The 18,225-nt window shown below is 44.0% G+C and overlaps 1 protein-coding gene across 6 annotated transcripts in view; it reads right to left on the reverse strand.

The window, feature by feature from the left end:
• FUBP3 (far upstream element binding protein 3) overlaps positions 1-12,977 on the reverse strand; it is a 48,475-nt gene extending 35,498 nt beyond the window's left edge. For 4 of the 6 annotated variants that reach the window (XM_016133836.2, XM_016133839.2, XM_016133838.2 and 1 more), the window contains exons 1-2: positions 12,810-12,958; positions 1,127-1,232 (exon numbers count right to left, since the gene is read on the reverse strand). In XM_016133836.2, the coding sequence (XP_015989322.2) occupies positions 1,127-1,232; positions 12,810-12,893 (190 nt within the window). In that variant the 5' untranslated portion in view covers positions 12,894-12,958. Of the gene's footprint in view, positions 1-1,126; positions 1,233-11,066; positions 11,917-12,809 lie in introns of those variants that run through there. The other 2 variants (XM_016133835.2, XM_036238923.1) reach the window with 2 other exon arrangements.
• Between the last annotated feature and the right edge of the window lie 5,248 nt (positions 12,978-18,225).

The following is an 18,225-nucleotide window of genomic DNA, read 5'->3' on the forward strand; positions in this document are numbered from 1 at the left end:
AGGGCACCATTCCAGAGCAGCAGTTTAAATGGTCACCTTAGTTATTCTAAGGGCCCTGGGGCAGACATTCCATGTGTGCAATCATAAACATAAACTTTGTTTTAAATAGACAAGAATGTTTATACCCAAATGAGGCTGTTCTCTTAAAATCGTCAGTGTGAAATCTATACGATTATTCCAAAAAGGACCCCACACCTGAAAACACTGGTGATCACCTCTTAGAATCCTCGCGACCAGGGAAATCAGTATTGCCAAATCACATTTTTGTTCTATGTACATAAAAACATGTGCTTTTTTTGGGAAAAGGAGACGACACGATATGTACTGCCGCACACCTTGATTTTTTTCACTTAACAGTGTATCACAGGATCATGTGCACTCGTCGTGGCTGCAGGCACGTGCACGCTGCCGGGACAGGAGGCGGCGGCCCGCCCACTACGTGCACGTTCACAGCCAACCGAGCACACGTAGGATCCCTTTTGCAGTCGCACTTTGGGGAAGACAAAGTACAATAAAAGTCCAAGTTCTCTGCAGAAACACATCTGACAGATACTCTGCCCAGGTGCTGGTGACAGGCACGTCTAGGGGTTTCAAATCTGGGGCGTGGGGATGAAGAAGAGGACGTACGCAACACGGAATGCACTAAAGAATAAGGGACGCTTCTAGCAAGAACCCGTCATAACCGGGACCGGAGCCAAACCCAGCAGCGAGCGAACTGCAGAGAGCTTACCCCCACCCTTTCTCTTCTCTAAGGTTCATATGGAGTCATTGCTTCCTCAGAGCTATGTCCCAAACCTTAGCTTTTCTTTGCAGAAAAGTGAAAACTTCGATTCCCACTGGTGTGCTAAATGCAGCGAAACTCTCGAATCTGTCAAATCACGTCTAAGCCGATGCTCGAAGGCCATGTCTTTGCCTTCGAGCCCAGCTGAAAGATTCCTGTATTATCAAGGCAAATAAGAACACAAGCGCCGGAGAACTGGTGAGAAAAATCATCCTAAACACTTCCCCGCAACCACTGCTCTTCAGAGTGACGCAGGAGAGAGCAGGTAAGGAAACGGCGGACACGAAGTCCAACTTAACGGGCAGGTTCACCAGCATCCGAAGGCAGGAGATCTGTGACACTCACCTCCGTCGTCCAAGGGCCGTTTTTGTACTCCATAGCCATACACCGAGGGGTCCACCAGAGGTGTGGAATTATTCAAGTGAGGAATTGAATCAATTTTAGCAGCAATCTACAGAGAGAATCAGATTTTAAAATTCAGTGACAAATCATAGCTCTGTCTGAGGGAGAAAAGACAGGAGTCCTCTTTGAGGGGCTATTACCCCATTTCTCCCCTCGACCTAGATTAATGTAAGGCGCCGTCATGCTAGATAGGACAAGCACTTTTCACCCTTAAATGAGTTTTCTTTTAGTCTTAATAATAATGTGTCTTTAGAAATAAAATGCTTCCAAAAACGTGTCTTCTACAAGCAAATTAGTATTTTTAAGTCATCACTTAAAATATAGGTATATCATATTTGATGGAAAAAAACAAGGCAATAATATGAAAAACTTTGCTCAAAAGGTTTTATCACAGGATTCCTTTAATAAACAAATCCCCCGACAATATTTAAAAGGCTGTGCTTGCTCAAATATGACAACTCTTTAGGAATATATCCATCCCATCAACTCTGACGTCCATGAAAGCGACGAGGACTCTACAGAGATATAAAACGATGAGCTGCTCTTCACCGGAAGCGTCCAAACAGCAGAGGGACGAGTGTCTATCTGTCCAGACTCTTTCAGGATTTCTGCACTGGAGAAAGTGAGATGATCTCTGAGAGCTATTTCAACTTTTAACATTTATTATCAGTTAAAGAACAGAACACGGCTATTAAACTTTCTTCCCCAGAAACAAATGCCATGTAGAATTTATCAATTATCCACTTTGTTGTCACTAGGAAATTAAATGTGACCCTCATAATAAAGCAGCTCTTTGATTTAATCAAAGGAATGTTTACAGCGACTGTACTTAACGTTAGTCCCTACATTAAGCCTAGCGCAGCTGCCCCATGAGCAGAGCCTTTACAGGTCGTTCTCCAAAGCTTGTCCCAATGTGCCCACAAGTCCGAGACCTGGGACCCACGTATAGATGAATCACCTTAAACAAACCAACATCCAAAGATGATCATGACAATGAAAACCTAAGGTGAGATTTTAAACATCAGGTATCCTTCAATCAATCAATCAATAGACAGGCAGACAGACAGACAGATAAATAAACATCAGGTATCCTAGGCCAGGTCTCATCCCTTCCATTTAGTAGTTTTGCAATGTTGGGCAAGTCTCTTTCTTCTCTGCTAACTATCCTTTAGGTATAATACCATCTACTTCCTAGATTTTGGAAAGATAACAGTCTGAACACAAAAGAGCTCAGTATGGTACACAAGAAAGCACTTCACAAATACCAGGGCTGCAAACCAAGGCAATTCACCCAATAAACGACATTGCCTCCTATGTGCTGGGCTGTTCCCAGCACCAGGGTTCCTGCAGTGAGCAAGGATAACCAGGTCCCTGCTCTCTCAGGGCCAGCAGCTGGTGAGAAGTCACAGGTTCACAGGGTCACCAATAAACAGATCACCTGAGCTGGCAACAAGCATGATGCTAATAAGAGAAGATAATGACAAACAGAAAGTGCTTAGGAGAACTACTTTAAACAGGGTGGTCAGGGCAGGTCACTATGCTGGGACATGTAATCTGAGACTTGAGTGATAAGGAGATGGCTAGACAAAAATCTGAGAGTTTTCCAAGCAGAGAAAACATCCTGTACAAAGGCCCTGAGGCAGGAATTTGGTAGGTGTGAACCTGGAGGAGAGAAGTTAATGTCACTAGAGTAAAAGGATTATGTGTTCCAAGAAGTGGCCGAAGGCCAGTGAAGGCCAGTCAAGTGGGGCTTTATAGGTCATGGTAAGGGGCCTGGACTTTATAGGAAGAGTGATGGGGAAGCAACTACGAGGCTTACTAAGGCGAGTAATGTGAAATGCTTCTAAAGGATCCCCTTGGACGAGGCAAATCGATCCTAAGGGAACTGGAGTAGAACACAGCATTTAAGAAGTATTCTAGACCAGGGGTCAGGAGACCATGGCTGTGAACCACCTGCTTTTGTAAATAAAAGTTTTATTTGAACACAGCCACAGCCATTTGTTTTCGTTGACAAACTGCACAGAGACCACATAATGTGCAAAATCACGTATATAAAATAAAAATAAATATAAAATTTACTATTTGGACATTTAAAGAAAAAGTATGCTAATCCCTGTCTAGGATAGAGATGATGGTGCCCTGGATGGGTACTTGTTTAAAAACATTAAGTAGACAATTAAAATACTGAGAGAGACAGCTGATAGAAACCCCACGTCCCACATCCAAGTCTCTCAGGGCAAATGGCCATTGGCTCTAAAACAAAATGTCACATAAATCTTGCCTAACAGCATTCTACCATGTATTTGCAATCTATCTCCCCATATTTGCTTTGGATAAGCTTGCTGAGGCTGGCTACCTGCTTAAGGCACAAAAGTTGCCTTTAAGAACTGGCTGGTAAAGCAGGTGGATTAAAAAGGTGAGAACGCTGCGGTGGCTTGTGCCCCACGAGACTGTCATCTGCCACAATAAACTGAGCACTAAATGGCTGATGGGAAGGTTTTCAAGATTATTGGCCTAGTTGTTTTTCAAAGACGGACCAAAAGGTTCTCAGCAGACAGTGAGGAAAACCCCAAAACACAAATGACACCAGTATGACTTTCAGTGGAGTCCCCCGACAGCACGCATGTCACATCACTCTCAAAGATGGGACCCCGAAGAGAAGCTGTACACATGGGGCACCCCCTTACTCCCCTCTGATGATGCCTCTGGGTTTCCAGATCTTTTTTCTTCCTTCCAAAGTAGCTAAAATGTTCTTCTTGAGTCCTTGGCCTTCCTTCTAATTTATATAGTATGTTTCACACGTTGCTAGAATGCTATTTTTCCCAAAAGCCAATATGCCGAGGATGTTACAAGTTTCCTGTTTCTAATGTTGATTAAATCAATAAGCGTCCTTCCAAAAGGTGACTGAAGCTTTCAGATTTGTTCTTAAATCACGTTTGCTTCAGGTATTTATAATTTGGGAAATGTCCATGTTAGCAGTACCGAAGCAGTACCAAACGAAGGTTCTGAGGTGCAGCTCTGAAATCAACAGCCTGCATCTGAATCTGGGCTAAACCAATGTTGGATATGAGTTTAACGTTACAATATACAACTGTATCATAACTTACACTATGTTGCATTGCATATTATAGCATACTGTAAAAAAGCGTGTCCCTTTATTCATGCAAACAACCCTGTTCCAAAAAACGATTTTAAATGTCTACTAAAATAACTAGTTAAAATTTAATGAGTACTTACTATGTGCTAGGCACTCTGCTCAGGGCATTTTAAAGATGCTCTCTCAATTATTCCATACAGTGATTTTCTGGGAGGCTGCTGTCATCATTTCCACTTTTAAGATAAGGAGAAGTGAGAAGCTGAGTGCCCGCCCAAAGTCACACACCTTGGACGTGGCGGAAATGGTGTTTAAGCCCAGGCCTGCCTAACTCCAGCGTCTGTAACTACAGCCCTGGGCCGCCTACCTTTGTTCCACTTAACACTTTCTAAAACATATTTCATGTCTCCAAGACTTAAAACCTAACATGCCCAGGACACAGACCTCCAGCAAGTCCTCGTATCCAGCAATTCCTCGCATCGTAACTGGTCGTTTGAACAGTAGCTGCTTAAGAGAAGTGGGGCCCATTCTCCATTAGTGATGGTGAGGGCCAGAAAATGAGTCGCTGAAGCCAGGAACTCCAGCGAAACCAAGGCCACTCTAGTCCTCATCTGAAAGCATGACCTTGAGGGGACTCGGCTACTGATTTTCTACCACTTTAGTCATTTTCCCCCCTTTTGGGGGATAAATGGAGAAGAGAATGGGTTATTTCACTCCCTGTGCTATTTCGAGCACAGTAACAGATGAAATGTAAATCAATGTGACAGACTTCATTTAACGTCCACTGCCAGTAACTGCGAAAATGTGGAGGAAGGGAGCACTGGACCAGGAGTCAGCCAGCCCCTCCGTGTGTGACCCTGGGCGAGACCCTCAATGGCCTGCTCCCTGGTGCACTCACCTGTAAAATGCAGAGACAAGCTAAACCAGGGTTTCCCAAAGAGGAGCACACAGGTGATTTGGGAGGTGCAAGGATGAATAACTATAAATATAGGTGCATATTGGTAAATACACACACACACACGTACATATTTCTTACGGTTAGCTTTGATGTACGGCAAAGTTTTTCACTTATGGTAATTAGTTTTCTTTTGAAAAATTTTCCAAATAAATCTAAATTTTAAAATGATTTTAAAATATTAAGTAAATAGAATATTGGAAGGTTCACTGACATTGCAAAAATCGCAAAGGTGGTACACAAATCACTAACGTTCATAAACATGGCAATTAATTACTCCCAGCGCATGCTGTTAAGACTAAAATCCTCTGGCAGGTTTCATAATCAAAGCGGTTCACCCTATAAATTCAAATAGGAAGCTGTGAATGTTTCCACAACCTCACACTTAGTAGGACTTTATACTGAATAGAAACAGGCATCGATCGCCACCTGAGCACCAGCAAGTCATCCACACATAGTGCCCATGCAATTAAAGACAGCTACTGATGACTGTCATGCATCCAGCAGCAGAGGTGAAAGCTCGAGCCCCAGGGAGCAGGAACCCAACTTTCCCTGGGACTTCTGCTCTAGTCACCCAGAGTGGCCCTGCGTGGGCCCTGAAGAATACATGGGCCGGGCTGAAAGTCTGCTTCCCAGAGCAGGACGAAACAGTATGTGGCCAGAGCAGCCAAGCCCAGTGGCTAGGGGCCAGTCCCAGAGGGCAGGGTCTGCAGTCGCAGTGACACGGGGGCAGGTCCTCATTCTGCACCCACTTCCTAAGAGGTTATGGGGAAGACGGCAGTCTACCAGGTTTACCACGCTTACTAGGCACCTCGTGGTGCCCTCACTTAACCTTCACAGTGACCTCCTAAAGTAGCTACTATTCTTGTTACTGTGGGATTTGTATCCATGGGGATAAAAAGGTAACAATGTAAAGCACCCAAAACAATGCCAGGCACATGGTAAGGAACAAGAAACGTTTGCTATTTTAACCTTAATTGAAGGTAACAGTACAGGAAATACACGGATACATTTACAGCTCACTGGATTCCTATATACTAAAATGCTTTTGGAATTAGCATCCAGATCAAGAAACAAACATCACCAGTTCCCCAGAAGCCTGCCTCGTGTCCCCTTCAGCCACTACCCAACCCTATTTCCCAAGGGCAACCTCCTAACTTCTAATATTAGCTATTAAAAAAATATTACTACCATCAATGATCTCTACTTTACAGATGAGAAAACTGTGGCTTAAAGAAGTTAGAAAACTCGTCTGGTGACTAAGCTACTGAGTGGCAGAACCAGTACGCGAACACACAGCCTGAACCCAAACTCTTAATAACCTTCACTTCACTCCGCACCCCCCTACCAGGGATTTTGTGACCATCAAATGAGAGAACATAAATCAAGTCCCTGCCTGGCATCCAGCACAGGCTCAATGAATGGCAGCCATAGTTGTCATCAGTGATGAGGCCCCAGCTGATCCTGCCACATTTATTGGCATTAACCAAAACAAGGAATTCTGTTTGTCGATCAAATTAAGATATCAGCTCTTCTTAGTAGCTTTTCCTGACAACTTCATGCCACCCACATTTGGGGAGAATGAAGTACTCCCTTGTCTGTTTGCAGAGCACTATATAAACTACCTCTACACAGCGAAACCTCTGAGAGAGGTTTTGGTTACACTGTCTCCCTACTTCAGGGAGAGCACTGAAGAGTAGACCTGTTCCAATCACCTTGGTACCCCTCGGACAAAGATTCTTTAAAACTGGGGGCTCCAGGGCTCAGCTTCGGAACTTCCTGAATTTACATACAAAACTATTAAATAGTTCTGAGACGTTCAAAGTTTTCAAGAGTCATTACAAGGTCCATGTTCCAAAAAAGTTCAAGAACAACTTCCCTAATGCATACATAGCAAAGCGCTTGGCACATAGAAGGTACTCATTAAATGTTTGCTAAATTTAAAGTGGATACGAGAAGCCCATCTGTAGGCAAAATGCTGAGATGACCAGCTGAGGCTCTAAGCTGAAATACTGTCCAGCTGGGAGCCACCCACCAAAGGCCCTACAGATGACATGTCCATTAATTTTCTCCCCTACGTTCCATCTAATTCCACCGGCATCCTTCAATGAACGCATTGTTCAAAGACTCTGCGGCGGATGTCTCACTGAGATGGAAAACTACCCAACTACCCCTGTGAGGAAACCAAGTACTTCTCAGGATACAGAAGACGTGGGTCCGATAACTATTGCATGTATTACCTATCAGTGCGTCTGAGAAAGCTGCTCTTTCTCCCTTTATTATTATTTCCAAACAGAAAATGAGAATTATAACCCCGATCCTGAATGTTGCACCTGGCTACAGTGAGGATCTAATCCACGGACTTGTCTAATTTATCTTTGCACTGGCCCGGCATCCAGCAAGAAGCGGTGGACTCAGCAGACCCTCAAATAATGGCAGGTAACCCGAATCACATCGCCACTTCCACTAACACTACTCAGTCTTGCAGGTGATTTGTTATCATCTGGTATGAAAAGTGCAGTTCATGCCTCCAAAAGTATTAGTTATGCTTTCACAAATGTCTTTATAATGAAACTCCAAGTGTTAAACACTTTCAAGAGGGATGATTCCTAACCGTGAAAGAACGGCAAAAAACTGGGGAGAGGAGAGTCTGAACGGACACCCGATACGAGGGGAGTTTGAACGGACACCGGATACAAAGTCCTCACTTAACATCACTGACAGGTTCTGGGAACTGCAGCAAAATGACACATAAGAACCCAATTTTACCACAGGCTAGTTGATATTAATAGGAGTTAAGTTCCTATAGCATCTCACCAATGTTAAAATGACATTGAACAAAGACATTATCTGAGGACTTGATGTATAGCATATTATGAAATAAACGAACCAAAACAATATGGCCAAATTTTTTTTTCGGATCCAGCTAGATGGAACCTCTGTTTGTGGAGCTGAAGGAAACACTGGGATTATCTAACTCAGGGGTCCCCAACCCCTGGGCTGCAGACCAGTACTGGTCTGTGGCCTGCCAGGAACTGGGCCGCATGGCAGGACATGAGAGCAAAACTTCGTCCCTTCGCAGCCGCTCCCCAGCACCGGCATCACCGCCTCAGCTCCGCTTCGGATCCTCAGGCATTAGATTCTCATAGGAGCCCCGGGCCCTGGTGCCACAAAGGTTAGGGACCGCTGCTCTAGCTCAACATTTCATGAAATCTGTAAATCTGTGCCACAGAATGTGATGCGGTTTTATGGAAAGAGGGTAGGAAGTGACCTAACTTCAAGATATTTACAATGTGCATCCCAAACTCTTGTAGGACTCAAGCACTAAAGCATACTGAAGGCTCTGAGGAGACTTGAAGCCAATTCACCTTTATTTAACCCTGTATTCCCCAAACTTATCTATCCGCGAGCCCTTTTCCATGGAAGATATCATCCTGTAGATCAAACATTGAGAAAAGCCAACCTCTCAGGAGACTCAGATCTCCTAATTCCACATCCAGAGCTCTTTCCACTACAAATTTCAAATAAAAACCAGAGATGCTGGGCTCGCAATTGAATAAAGGATGAGGAAAGTGGCCGTTGGCCCGGCATTCAACAGGCAGCGTGGAACCAGAGCACAGCAGTGTGAACAACAGCAGCCCGGACAGCCACTGCCCCTGCAAAGGGGCAGCTGTGACCCCACGCCCACCGCCCACCGCCCACCGAGCATCCCCGCAGTGGGACGGGACGCGGGAGCAGTGTGGCCAAGCCTCTTGCAGAGAAGCTAGAAATCTCAATTGTGATGCGCAACCACTCCTCCTTCTCAGTACTGGCACCCTAGAGGTCAAAGGGAGGACGCCTGCGGGCCCACTGCGAGCCTTCCCCAGCCCATGGGCCACCCGCTGGAGAGCGCAGGTCCAGGAAGCTACACAGAAGCTATCAGATCTTTAAAGATTAAGCAGCCGGCTAAAAAGGAGGAAAATCTTGGAGGCACACACCCTGTCCATTTAATGTCTATCTTCCAACACCAAGCATGGAGGTCGGTGCTTCCGTTGAAGTGTGGTGACCTAAATGGGCTCGTCGCATCGTCAAGACCCTTTAACAAGGACTCACTCTTTGCCGGGTACTCTACTGGGTCTTATCAAAGATACAGGAGCAGCCCGGAGACTTCCTATAGACAATGGTTTTCTTCAAGTGTTTAAGAATGCTGAAATGAATGTACACGCGTAACTTAAGTCTCTAGTGGAATGACTTGAGCTTCTCGACCAATGGGCATGGAGGAGACAGTCTAAGTAGAGTACAACGTGAACTGACTGAGCCTTTAGCACACCTGACTTGGCCATGAGTCAGAAACATCATACATTAAGGAAGCGAAGGGAGCATCCCTCGGGGAGTACCCAACGGCCAATGTTTCAACGGTGCACGCGCATTCCCTTAAAGATTTGGCGATTGCAGTCGACACGCACGCCAACCATCTACTGCTCAGGCTCAAAGTGTGAAACACCAGCGCTGGGAGGCGTTTTCTGGAGGACCGTGGAACCTGTGAGGTCCCACACTAACCAATATATTTCCCAAACAAACAGAAGTGCTGGTAAGGAATAGGCTCTAAGGTTACTTCCTACTGATTCTACAATGGCCTGGTCACAATCATTTGGGTGCAGAATCCCCACGATCGGCAATTCCACGAGGCAGCAATTACACTGTACATACGTGGACAGGATACTCGCGTTTCCGATACAGAGGTACTGACTGGGTCTAGATCAAAATTGGAGATTAAAGTCCTAAAATGCATTAGCAGATTAACCAGAGAACTTCTCCTATTTAGTTGATGATTGGCAGGTAGATGGTCTAGTTTGCGGAAGGCTGCTGGGAATCTGCATGAGATTTCTGGAGACATTTTTTATCTTTTTAGAAAAACTAAACACTGATTTGTACCTACTTGTCCATAATCTCCATGAGGCCCCCTTCCAGCCTAGACAGTCCGGTTGAGGTGTTCAGCTGCCAAACAGGATGACCTACCCTATCCTGGCTTTGCGTCCACATCCCCCCTTACTGGGATCCCGCTCTCTCTAAACAAGTTGCAGGAACAGCGCCTTACTCTTGTCAACATGCCAGTGACTTGTGAGGACTGAATGTGATGGAGTTTTTAATACCCAGTAGTTTCAGATCTTCACCGATGGGACTAGATCAGACCACACTTCTACATTTGTGCACTTCCCTACAGAGTGGCTGTATTCTCCGTTTGTGCCAAATAATAACTCACCACGCTTTTGCACTGCTGGGAAAAATTTTAAATTTTATGTGACATCTTTGGACACTCCTTGTCGATCTAGGAATACCGTGCTCTGAGTGAACTAACAGCAGCAACTGGTTGGTTCCCTTTGTTTGAAAAAGTCCAAAGGCTACACAAGAAGGGTCCTAGGTGCAGGGAAGAAGCTGAATGAACTATGTGCAGACCTCCAAAGACCAGACTTCACAGAAACTGCGGGTTCAAATTCCAGCAGCGTTGGGTCAGACACGATGGTCTTCTAGATAAATATACGGAGCACCAGACAAACTTATGAGGGCTTTACAGACTGTTGCTGGTGTTTATGAGGACACACAAGAGCGGGGAAAGCTTTGAAATCATTTAAATAAATACAGTGTCTTTTACTTTTAGTTACTGCAGGGAAAAATCACATCTCTGCAACATGCTGTGTGTACAATGAAGAAATAAAACCACCATCATCCAGATGCCCAAACAATATGAGATCCTTCAAGATAAGCTTTACTATAATCATATGGTGTGTCTGATTTCTAACATTCCATTCTTGCCCAATGCAAATCTATAAATAAACCTAAAATTACCCACAAACCTGTTTTTCCTTTAGTTTTTAAAGGCCGTCAAATCCTTGAAGATAGTGCCGACCTCCAGCTGTTAACGTGCAGAAGTAATACACTTACAGCAGTGTCTCCACTGGGCTATTACTGCTCCAGTCAATGGTGCATTTCAGAGCTGGGAACATTTCCAATGAGGTTTTCTCTGCTAGTAGGACACGGCACTGCGTCAACAATCCACATTAGGTCGGCATTTAACAAGAGGGTCTCCCTCCCGCACGGGCAGGTTGTCCAAGAATATGAGTTCGACCACTGGCTCAAGAGAAGCAGAAAGTCCTCCCAACGGTTCAAAATTCGTTTTACGTTCAACTACAGGCCTTCTGCAAACTGAGGATCTGAGCTCTTTAGGGTAGTGACTATCATTCTTCCTGGATACAGAAGGCCAACAAGGTGATTGCCACACATCGGCACAGAGGGAAAGCCATTACACATTAGTAGCCAGAGAAAAACAAGGTTCAGGACCCTGGACTGTAGAGGACAGCAGTGTAACACGCCGGCAAGCAGAGTGATGGAAAGGGAGCTGGATGGCACGTTCATCCTTACAGACACAGGTTGGTTCTGAAGTCTAAGTAAGATGGATACTCGCTACTGTAGGGGCTTGTGCCTAGGCAGTAAGTAACAAGTCATCGATACAATTTTAGGTGGAACCACAGGTTTGGAAAGTTCTGGGATCCAATATAATGTCTATAGGAGCATCGGTATTAAAATGAAAAGTCAGTATCTGGGAAACAGGTAGGGTTCCCTCCCTTGGAATACTGGAAAGAGATGTAAAGACCATATCTTCAACCGACCGAGTGGATCTTCTAATGCAATGAGTCCTGTGGCTTTCTGTTAGGAATCAAGCAGTGATTAGTTATAGCCCAACTTTTAAAATATTGGTTAGTATGCCCATGATTAAATAGGAAGGGATGATGAACATAAGTCACTTAGCAAAAAGAGTTTCAGCGTTAGAGCTAGCCTGTCAGTACGTTTTACATATAAGGTTCTAAGCACCATGCCAGAAGTCAATATTTCTGGCAGGTCCCATATTCATTCTCCAGGGAACCCTGCAACCTCTTTAAAAAATGTTTACTCATCTCTGACAAAATGCACAACGTTGTCAGATGGTAGTTTCACTGTTGGAATGAGTCCATGTCACATTCTCCTGGAGAGAAGAAAAACTATTGCCCATGAAACATTTCAAGGTCTTGTGGGCCACCCACACCTACTCCACATTTTCCTCTCTCCCCTCTCCAAGAACACCCTCGAAAGTAAGATACTTTCGAATCCCTTCCACTCCACCCTCAAAATATAGGACATCCGAAGACGATGTTTTCCAAGTTTTAATAAGCTACTGGACCTGAGACAGCCGCATCTCGTCTATACCCGCGTCCTCACCGTGAGCTCCCAGTCCCCTACCCCTCGTGAACCTCAGAACGCACGCCGGCCGCCCTGAAGGTCCAGTCCCGGCCTCGCGCGATGGGGCCGGGCGTCCCGGGCAAATCCTTTTCCAGCGGCTGCAGGCACCTGGGGGACCCGCCCGATGGGCTGGGCCTGGGCCTCGCGGCGGCGTCTCATCTCTCGGCTCCTCCCGGCTGCAGGAGCCCCTAGGAACGGCCAAGTCCGACTGAAGGGTCAGCCCGAGCAGCTCCCGGGCCAGGCCCGACCCCCTCCTCCCCATCGGGCCCGGCCCGGCTCCGCCTCGGGCTCCCGTGCTCCCGCCAGCCGGCCGCGCCCCGTACCTGCCGGACCCGGTGCAGGGCGTCCACGAAGCCCTCGGCCTTCATCCCCACGGGAGCGCTCTGCCCCTGCACCAGCTCCGCCATTACCGCCCCCGCCGCCGCCGCCGCCGCCGCCGCTCGGCTGCCCCGTCCGGCCACCCCCTCCGCTCGGGGACCCGTAACCGGAAAGGGAAAATCTCCCCACTTCCGGCGGAAGGGAAGCGCGACGCGAGAAGGGCCGCGTCTGAGGGGCGGGATCAGGGCACGTGACCGCGATCCAGCGGGATGCGGGGGCGGGGCCTGGGCGGGGCCTGGGCGGGGTCTGGGCGGGCCCGACACGCGAGACCGCTGTCTGGTTCCGCCCTTCCAAGGCGCGATTGGGTCCAGGGCGGTCGGTGATGTCGTGACAGGCATTTGAGGTTCGGATGTGGCCTGAGATGTCTGGCTGTTGGCGCTTCGGAAACTGAAGAGAGGAGTGACATGGCTTTCCCTAGACAGCACTCCGAGCAGTCCTGGTTCACTCAGAGCCTGACCCTGGGCTGCCCCTCCCAGAAAGGGCCATTGGTTTGGAATATTGGGACTTTGAAATGGCACCCTCTGGACTCAGAGGGGGAGGCTGGAGGGCAAGGGACAGCACCACAAAAAGTCAGTACCCGTCGTTTGCAGGTCGTCCCGGGCGCGAGTTCTTGCACTGGTATCAGTTCGCACTAGGAAAGGCCAACGCCACACCTGGGGTCGCCTAGCGACACACCTCAGGAAGGACAGACCAAAGGACGCTCTCACTAGAAAGCCAGCACGGTGTCTTCTTACACATTCCTCTAGAACTCTGGGACTCTGGGGAAGCAGGAAATGCCACAAGGCCATCACCGCTTCCCCGTGCCTGCTGAGTCAAGCAAGACCCTATTGTAAGAGGGCTTCTTGGAACACCGAAGTAACTTTTATAGATGGTAGTAACTAGGTATAGAAATTTCAAAGCAAGGGAAAGAATCTTAAAGCTGGAAAGCACTTGAGCCTTTGAGGTGGATCTTAGAAATGAGTGAACAAAACCCCAGAAGAGAAACAAGGCTTAGGGGCTTGGATGCACATCTTGGAGGCAGGTCCAAACCCAGGTGCCTATCTTTGAATTAACAAGACTGGCCTTATGATAAATACTTCCCAAAACCCATGGTGCCAAGGAGTTGGATTTTAAGGGAGAGTCATTTTGTCAAACATTTTATGCCCATCTTGAAGATATGAAGGGAGATAAGCGCTAAGAGGGGGAAATAAAGACGTAAAGTCCAGTGTGACTTATTTTGATCCCTCTTGAGTCAGCATGCTTGCAGAGCTTTGGGTTTTGGGGGGAAAGTATAGATAATAACTGGCCAGTAATCAAAGAGCAGGTCTTCATTTATTAATGACTTCACCACTAGACTGTGAGTTCCTTTAGAGCAGAGACTGAGTTCTATTTCTCTCTGTTTGGCTAGAGTTTGGCATGTACATAGTAGGTGCATAGGAAACATTTTGAATTACATAATGCCATATTAGAATAATTCCTAGATTATGGTCAAATAAAAGAACTTGGCAAATTTTTTTTCAGATCATATTTTTGCAATATTGAGAATAATCACTTCCAGCCTGGGTGTGTTGAGTGTTTTAACTTGGCTAGGCTTGTAAAAATCAAGAATACGTCATCAGCTTTCAGAAGCAGGGATGGTTCTATTGACCCAATATCAGCAATACTTGTGTTTCGTATATTTTTTAAAATTCTGAGGTATGTTGGTTCATTCAAATTCTAGCTGGTTCTCTCTCTGAGAAGAGTGAAAACAAGGTTGTTGGCCCCAATATAAGGCATATTCCAAAGTTTGGTCCAAAAACCATGAAATGTCTAAGTAGGAAGACTCGGTTCTGGTTCTCCCTCTTTTACTGGTGCAGTAACTTTGGGCAACTCACTTATTTCTGGGGTCATGGAAGAGGAAGATCACCCCAGACCCTGTCAAATCTGCTGTTATGTGTTCTACCGATACCCCAGACTTCATCAGGTCAGCGCTTATCACAACTGCTTTAAAATCCACATGTAATTGTTTGTTCATTTCCTGTCTTTTCCACTAGAATAAAGCTTCTACTGAGAGAGGGACCGTGCTCGCCTTGTTCATTGCTCTCCCTAGCACCTAACACAATGCCTGGCATTTTGCTGGCACTAATCCCGTTTAGGAGGGCTCTGCTCCCATGACCTAATCACCTTCCAAAGGCCCCCGCCTCCTAACACCATCACATTGGCCATTCGGATTTCTACATGTAGATGTTGGTGGACACAAACATTTAGCCTATAGCAAATGTTAAGGGTTCTTAGTATGCTGTGGATACAACTCTTTTAAAAGATACGAGATTTGCAAATATTTTATCTCAGTCTGTAGCTTTTCATCATTTTGCAGAACCCAAGTTTTAAATTTTGATGAAGCCCAAGTTATCCTTTTGTGGATCATGCTTTTGATGTTTTATCTAATAAAAGAACTGCCTAGTCCAAGTTCACAAAGATTATCTCCTATGTTTTCTTCTAGTAATTTTATTATTGTGGGTTTTGTATTTAGGTCTGCGATTTTGAGGTGTGCAGTATGGCTCAAATTAATTTTGCTTTCATGAGAATGTCAATTTGTTTCAGCACTAATTATAAAAGGGGTGATCCTAGCTCCATGGAGTAGCCTTTGTACTTTTCTCAAAAACTCAATCACACAGGTGCAGGTCTATTTCTGTACTCTCAGTAATATTCCATTGATGTATGTGCCTACCTTTTCACCAGCACCATGCTGTCTTGATTACTGTAGCTTTATAGTAAATCTTAAAATTAGGTAGTATAAGTCCTCCAACTCTATTCTTTATCAAAATTGTTTTGGCTATTTAAGTTCACTTATCTTAGCATATGAATTTTAGAATTAGCTTGTCAATAGCTACAAAAACTCTTATCACTATTTTGTTTGAGATTGTGTTGAATGTTTAAATCAGTTTGGGGAAAATTGTCATCTTAACAATAGTGAGTCTTCCAATCCATTAACAGTATGTACCTCTGTATTTATTTTGGTCTTCGATCTCTTTCACCACTGTTTTATAGTTTTCAAGATGAAGATCCTGCATGTATTTTGTTAGATGTACATCTAAATATTTCATGGGGGAATTTCGAAGGGCTATTGTAAATGGTACTCTTAAATTTTTGATTTTCAATTGCCCATTACTGGTATATAGAAATTTATTGATTTTTATATTTTTATATTAAACTTTTATCTTTAAATATTGTTAACTCAATAGAGGCTTTTTGGGGGTAGCTTTCTTGAGACTTTTCTCTGTTGACGACCATGTCATCTGCAAATAGAGACAATTTTATTTCTTCCTTTCCAACATGCGTGTCTTTTACTACTTTTTCTTGCTTATTGCATTAGCTGGACCTAATACAATATCAGGTAGGAGTGGTAAGAGTGGACATCCTTGAAAGGTTTCTAATCTTAGGAGGATGGCATTCAATCTTTCACCATTATTTACCATGCTAGCTAGGTAAGTTTTTTGTAGACACCTTTTGTCAAGTTAAGGAATAACCTTTCTGTTCCTAATTAGCTGAGAATTGTTATCATGAATGAGTGCTGAATATCGTTAAATGCTTTTTCTATGTCTATTGAGATGATGATGAGGTTTTTATTCTTTAGTCTGTTCATATGGTGAACTACATTGATTGATTTTCAAATGTCAAATCAGCCTTTCTTCCCCAAGATAAATCCTACTTGATTGTGATGACTATCCTTTTTGCTGTCTTTTTTTTTTTTTTTTTTTTTTTTGCTGTATCCGATTTGTTAATATTTTGTTGAACATTTTTACATTTGCAAAGGATATTGGCCGACAGTTTTTGTTTCTTGCAATGTATTAGTCTGGTTTGCCAGCAGGGTAATGCTGGTCTTAGGAAATGCGTTAAGAGGTATTACCTTTTCTCCTATTTTCTGGAAGAGCTTAGAATCGATCTTATCATTTCCTTAAATGTCTTATAGAATTTGCTAGTGAAGTCATCTGGGTCTAGAAGGCTTTGTTTGTGTTTTTGTTGTCGTTTGAAAGTTTTAATTGTGAATTTTAAAAAATCCAATTTGACAATCTCTGTCTTTTAATGGGTATGGTTAGATCAGTTGCATTTAATGTAATTATTGATTTGGTTTGATTTAGGGCCTCTGATCTATTGTTCCTTTTCTGTTTCTCCTCTCTGTTTTTTGTTCATCTGTTTATCCTTTATGCTTTATTTTGGATTATTTGAAAATTTTTTAGTATTCCATTTTAATTGGCTTTTGGGCTATATTCTTTTGTATGGTATTTTAGAGGTCGCTCTTCTGTGTATATATATATCAAATGCTTTTAAACACTGTATAAGTGGTATCAAGTTCTATGTATCCTGTAATTTGCATCTCCTTGTTTTTTGTTTTTTGTTTTGTCTTTTGGCTCCACATGTATTTCTGAAGTTTATCCAAGTTCACATACGTAGCCATATTTCAGTGACTTTCACTACATTATTCTACTATCTGAATAAACCAGAAATCATGTATTCTTTGTCCTGTGGATAACCATTTAGATTATTTCCTTTTTTTTTTTCTCTGTTACAAACCATGTTGCAACAAGCCTCCTTAAACTCGCTTCCCTGCAGAGTTGTGTGAGAGACTCTTTAAGATACATACCCAGGGGTGAAGTTTCTGCGGGGAGAGGGTGAGAAGGGTCTATGTCACCTGAGCTTTGCTAGACATGCCAAATTGTTCTCCAATGTGGACAATATCTCCAAAGTGGGATACTCGTGACTCTCATCCTTGCTGACATTTGGTATTATTAGAATTTTTATTCTTTGAAATCTAATACACTTTTTTAAAGTTTAAATAAATTATAAAGTTTAATATTTTATACTATAGCAAATATACATAACACAAAAAATGATCATTTTAACCATTTTTAAGTATGCTATCAGTGGCATTAACTACATTTATATTGCTGTGGACCATCCATTTCCAGAAAATTTGGTTTTACCAAACTGAAACTCTGTTCCTATTATAAACTCCCTGTTTTCCCCTCTGCCTCGGCACCCGCCATTCTCCTTCCTGTCTCTCTGAATTTGTCCACTCTAGGGACCGCATGTCAATGGAATCATATACTATTTGTCCTTTTGTGACTGGCTTATTTCACTTAACACATCTTCAAGTTTCCTCCATGCTGTAGTATGTATCAGAATTTCCTTCCTTTTAAGGCTGAATAATAATCCGTTGTACAGAAAGACCATATTTTGTTTATATGTTCATCTGTTGATGGACACTTGGGTTGCCTCAATGTTGCCGTGAACATGGATATGCAAATATCTTTCCGATATTTCAATAAAATTGAATTTTATCTCATGTTCTTGATGGCTTACCTCCATCCCCCTCAGCACTTGGTACTCAGAAAATAATGA

The sequence above is a fragment of the Rousettus aegyptiacus genome, unplaced genomic scaffold (genome assembly GCF_014176215.1).
Source record: "Rousettus aegyptiacus isolate mRouAeg1 unplaced genomic scaffold, mRouAeg1.p scaffold_m13_p_3, whole genome shotgun sequence".
NCBI lineage: Eukaryota > Metazoa > Chordata > Mammalia > Chiroptera > Pteropodidae > Rousettus > Rousettus aegyptiacus.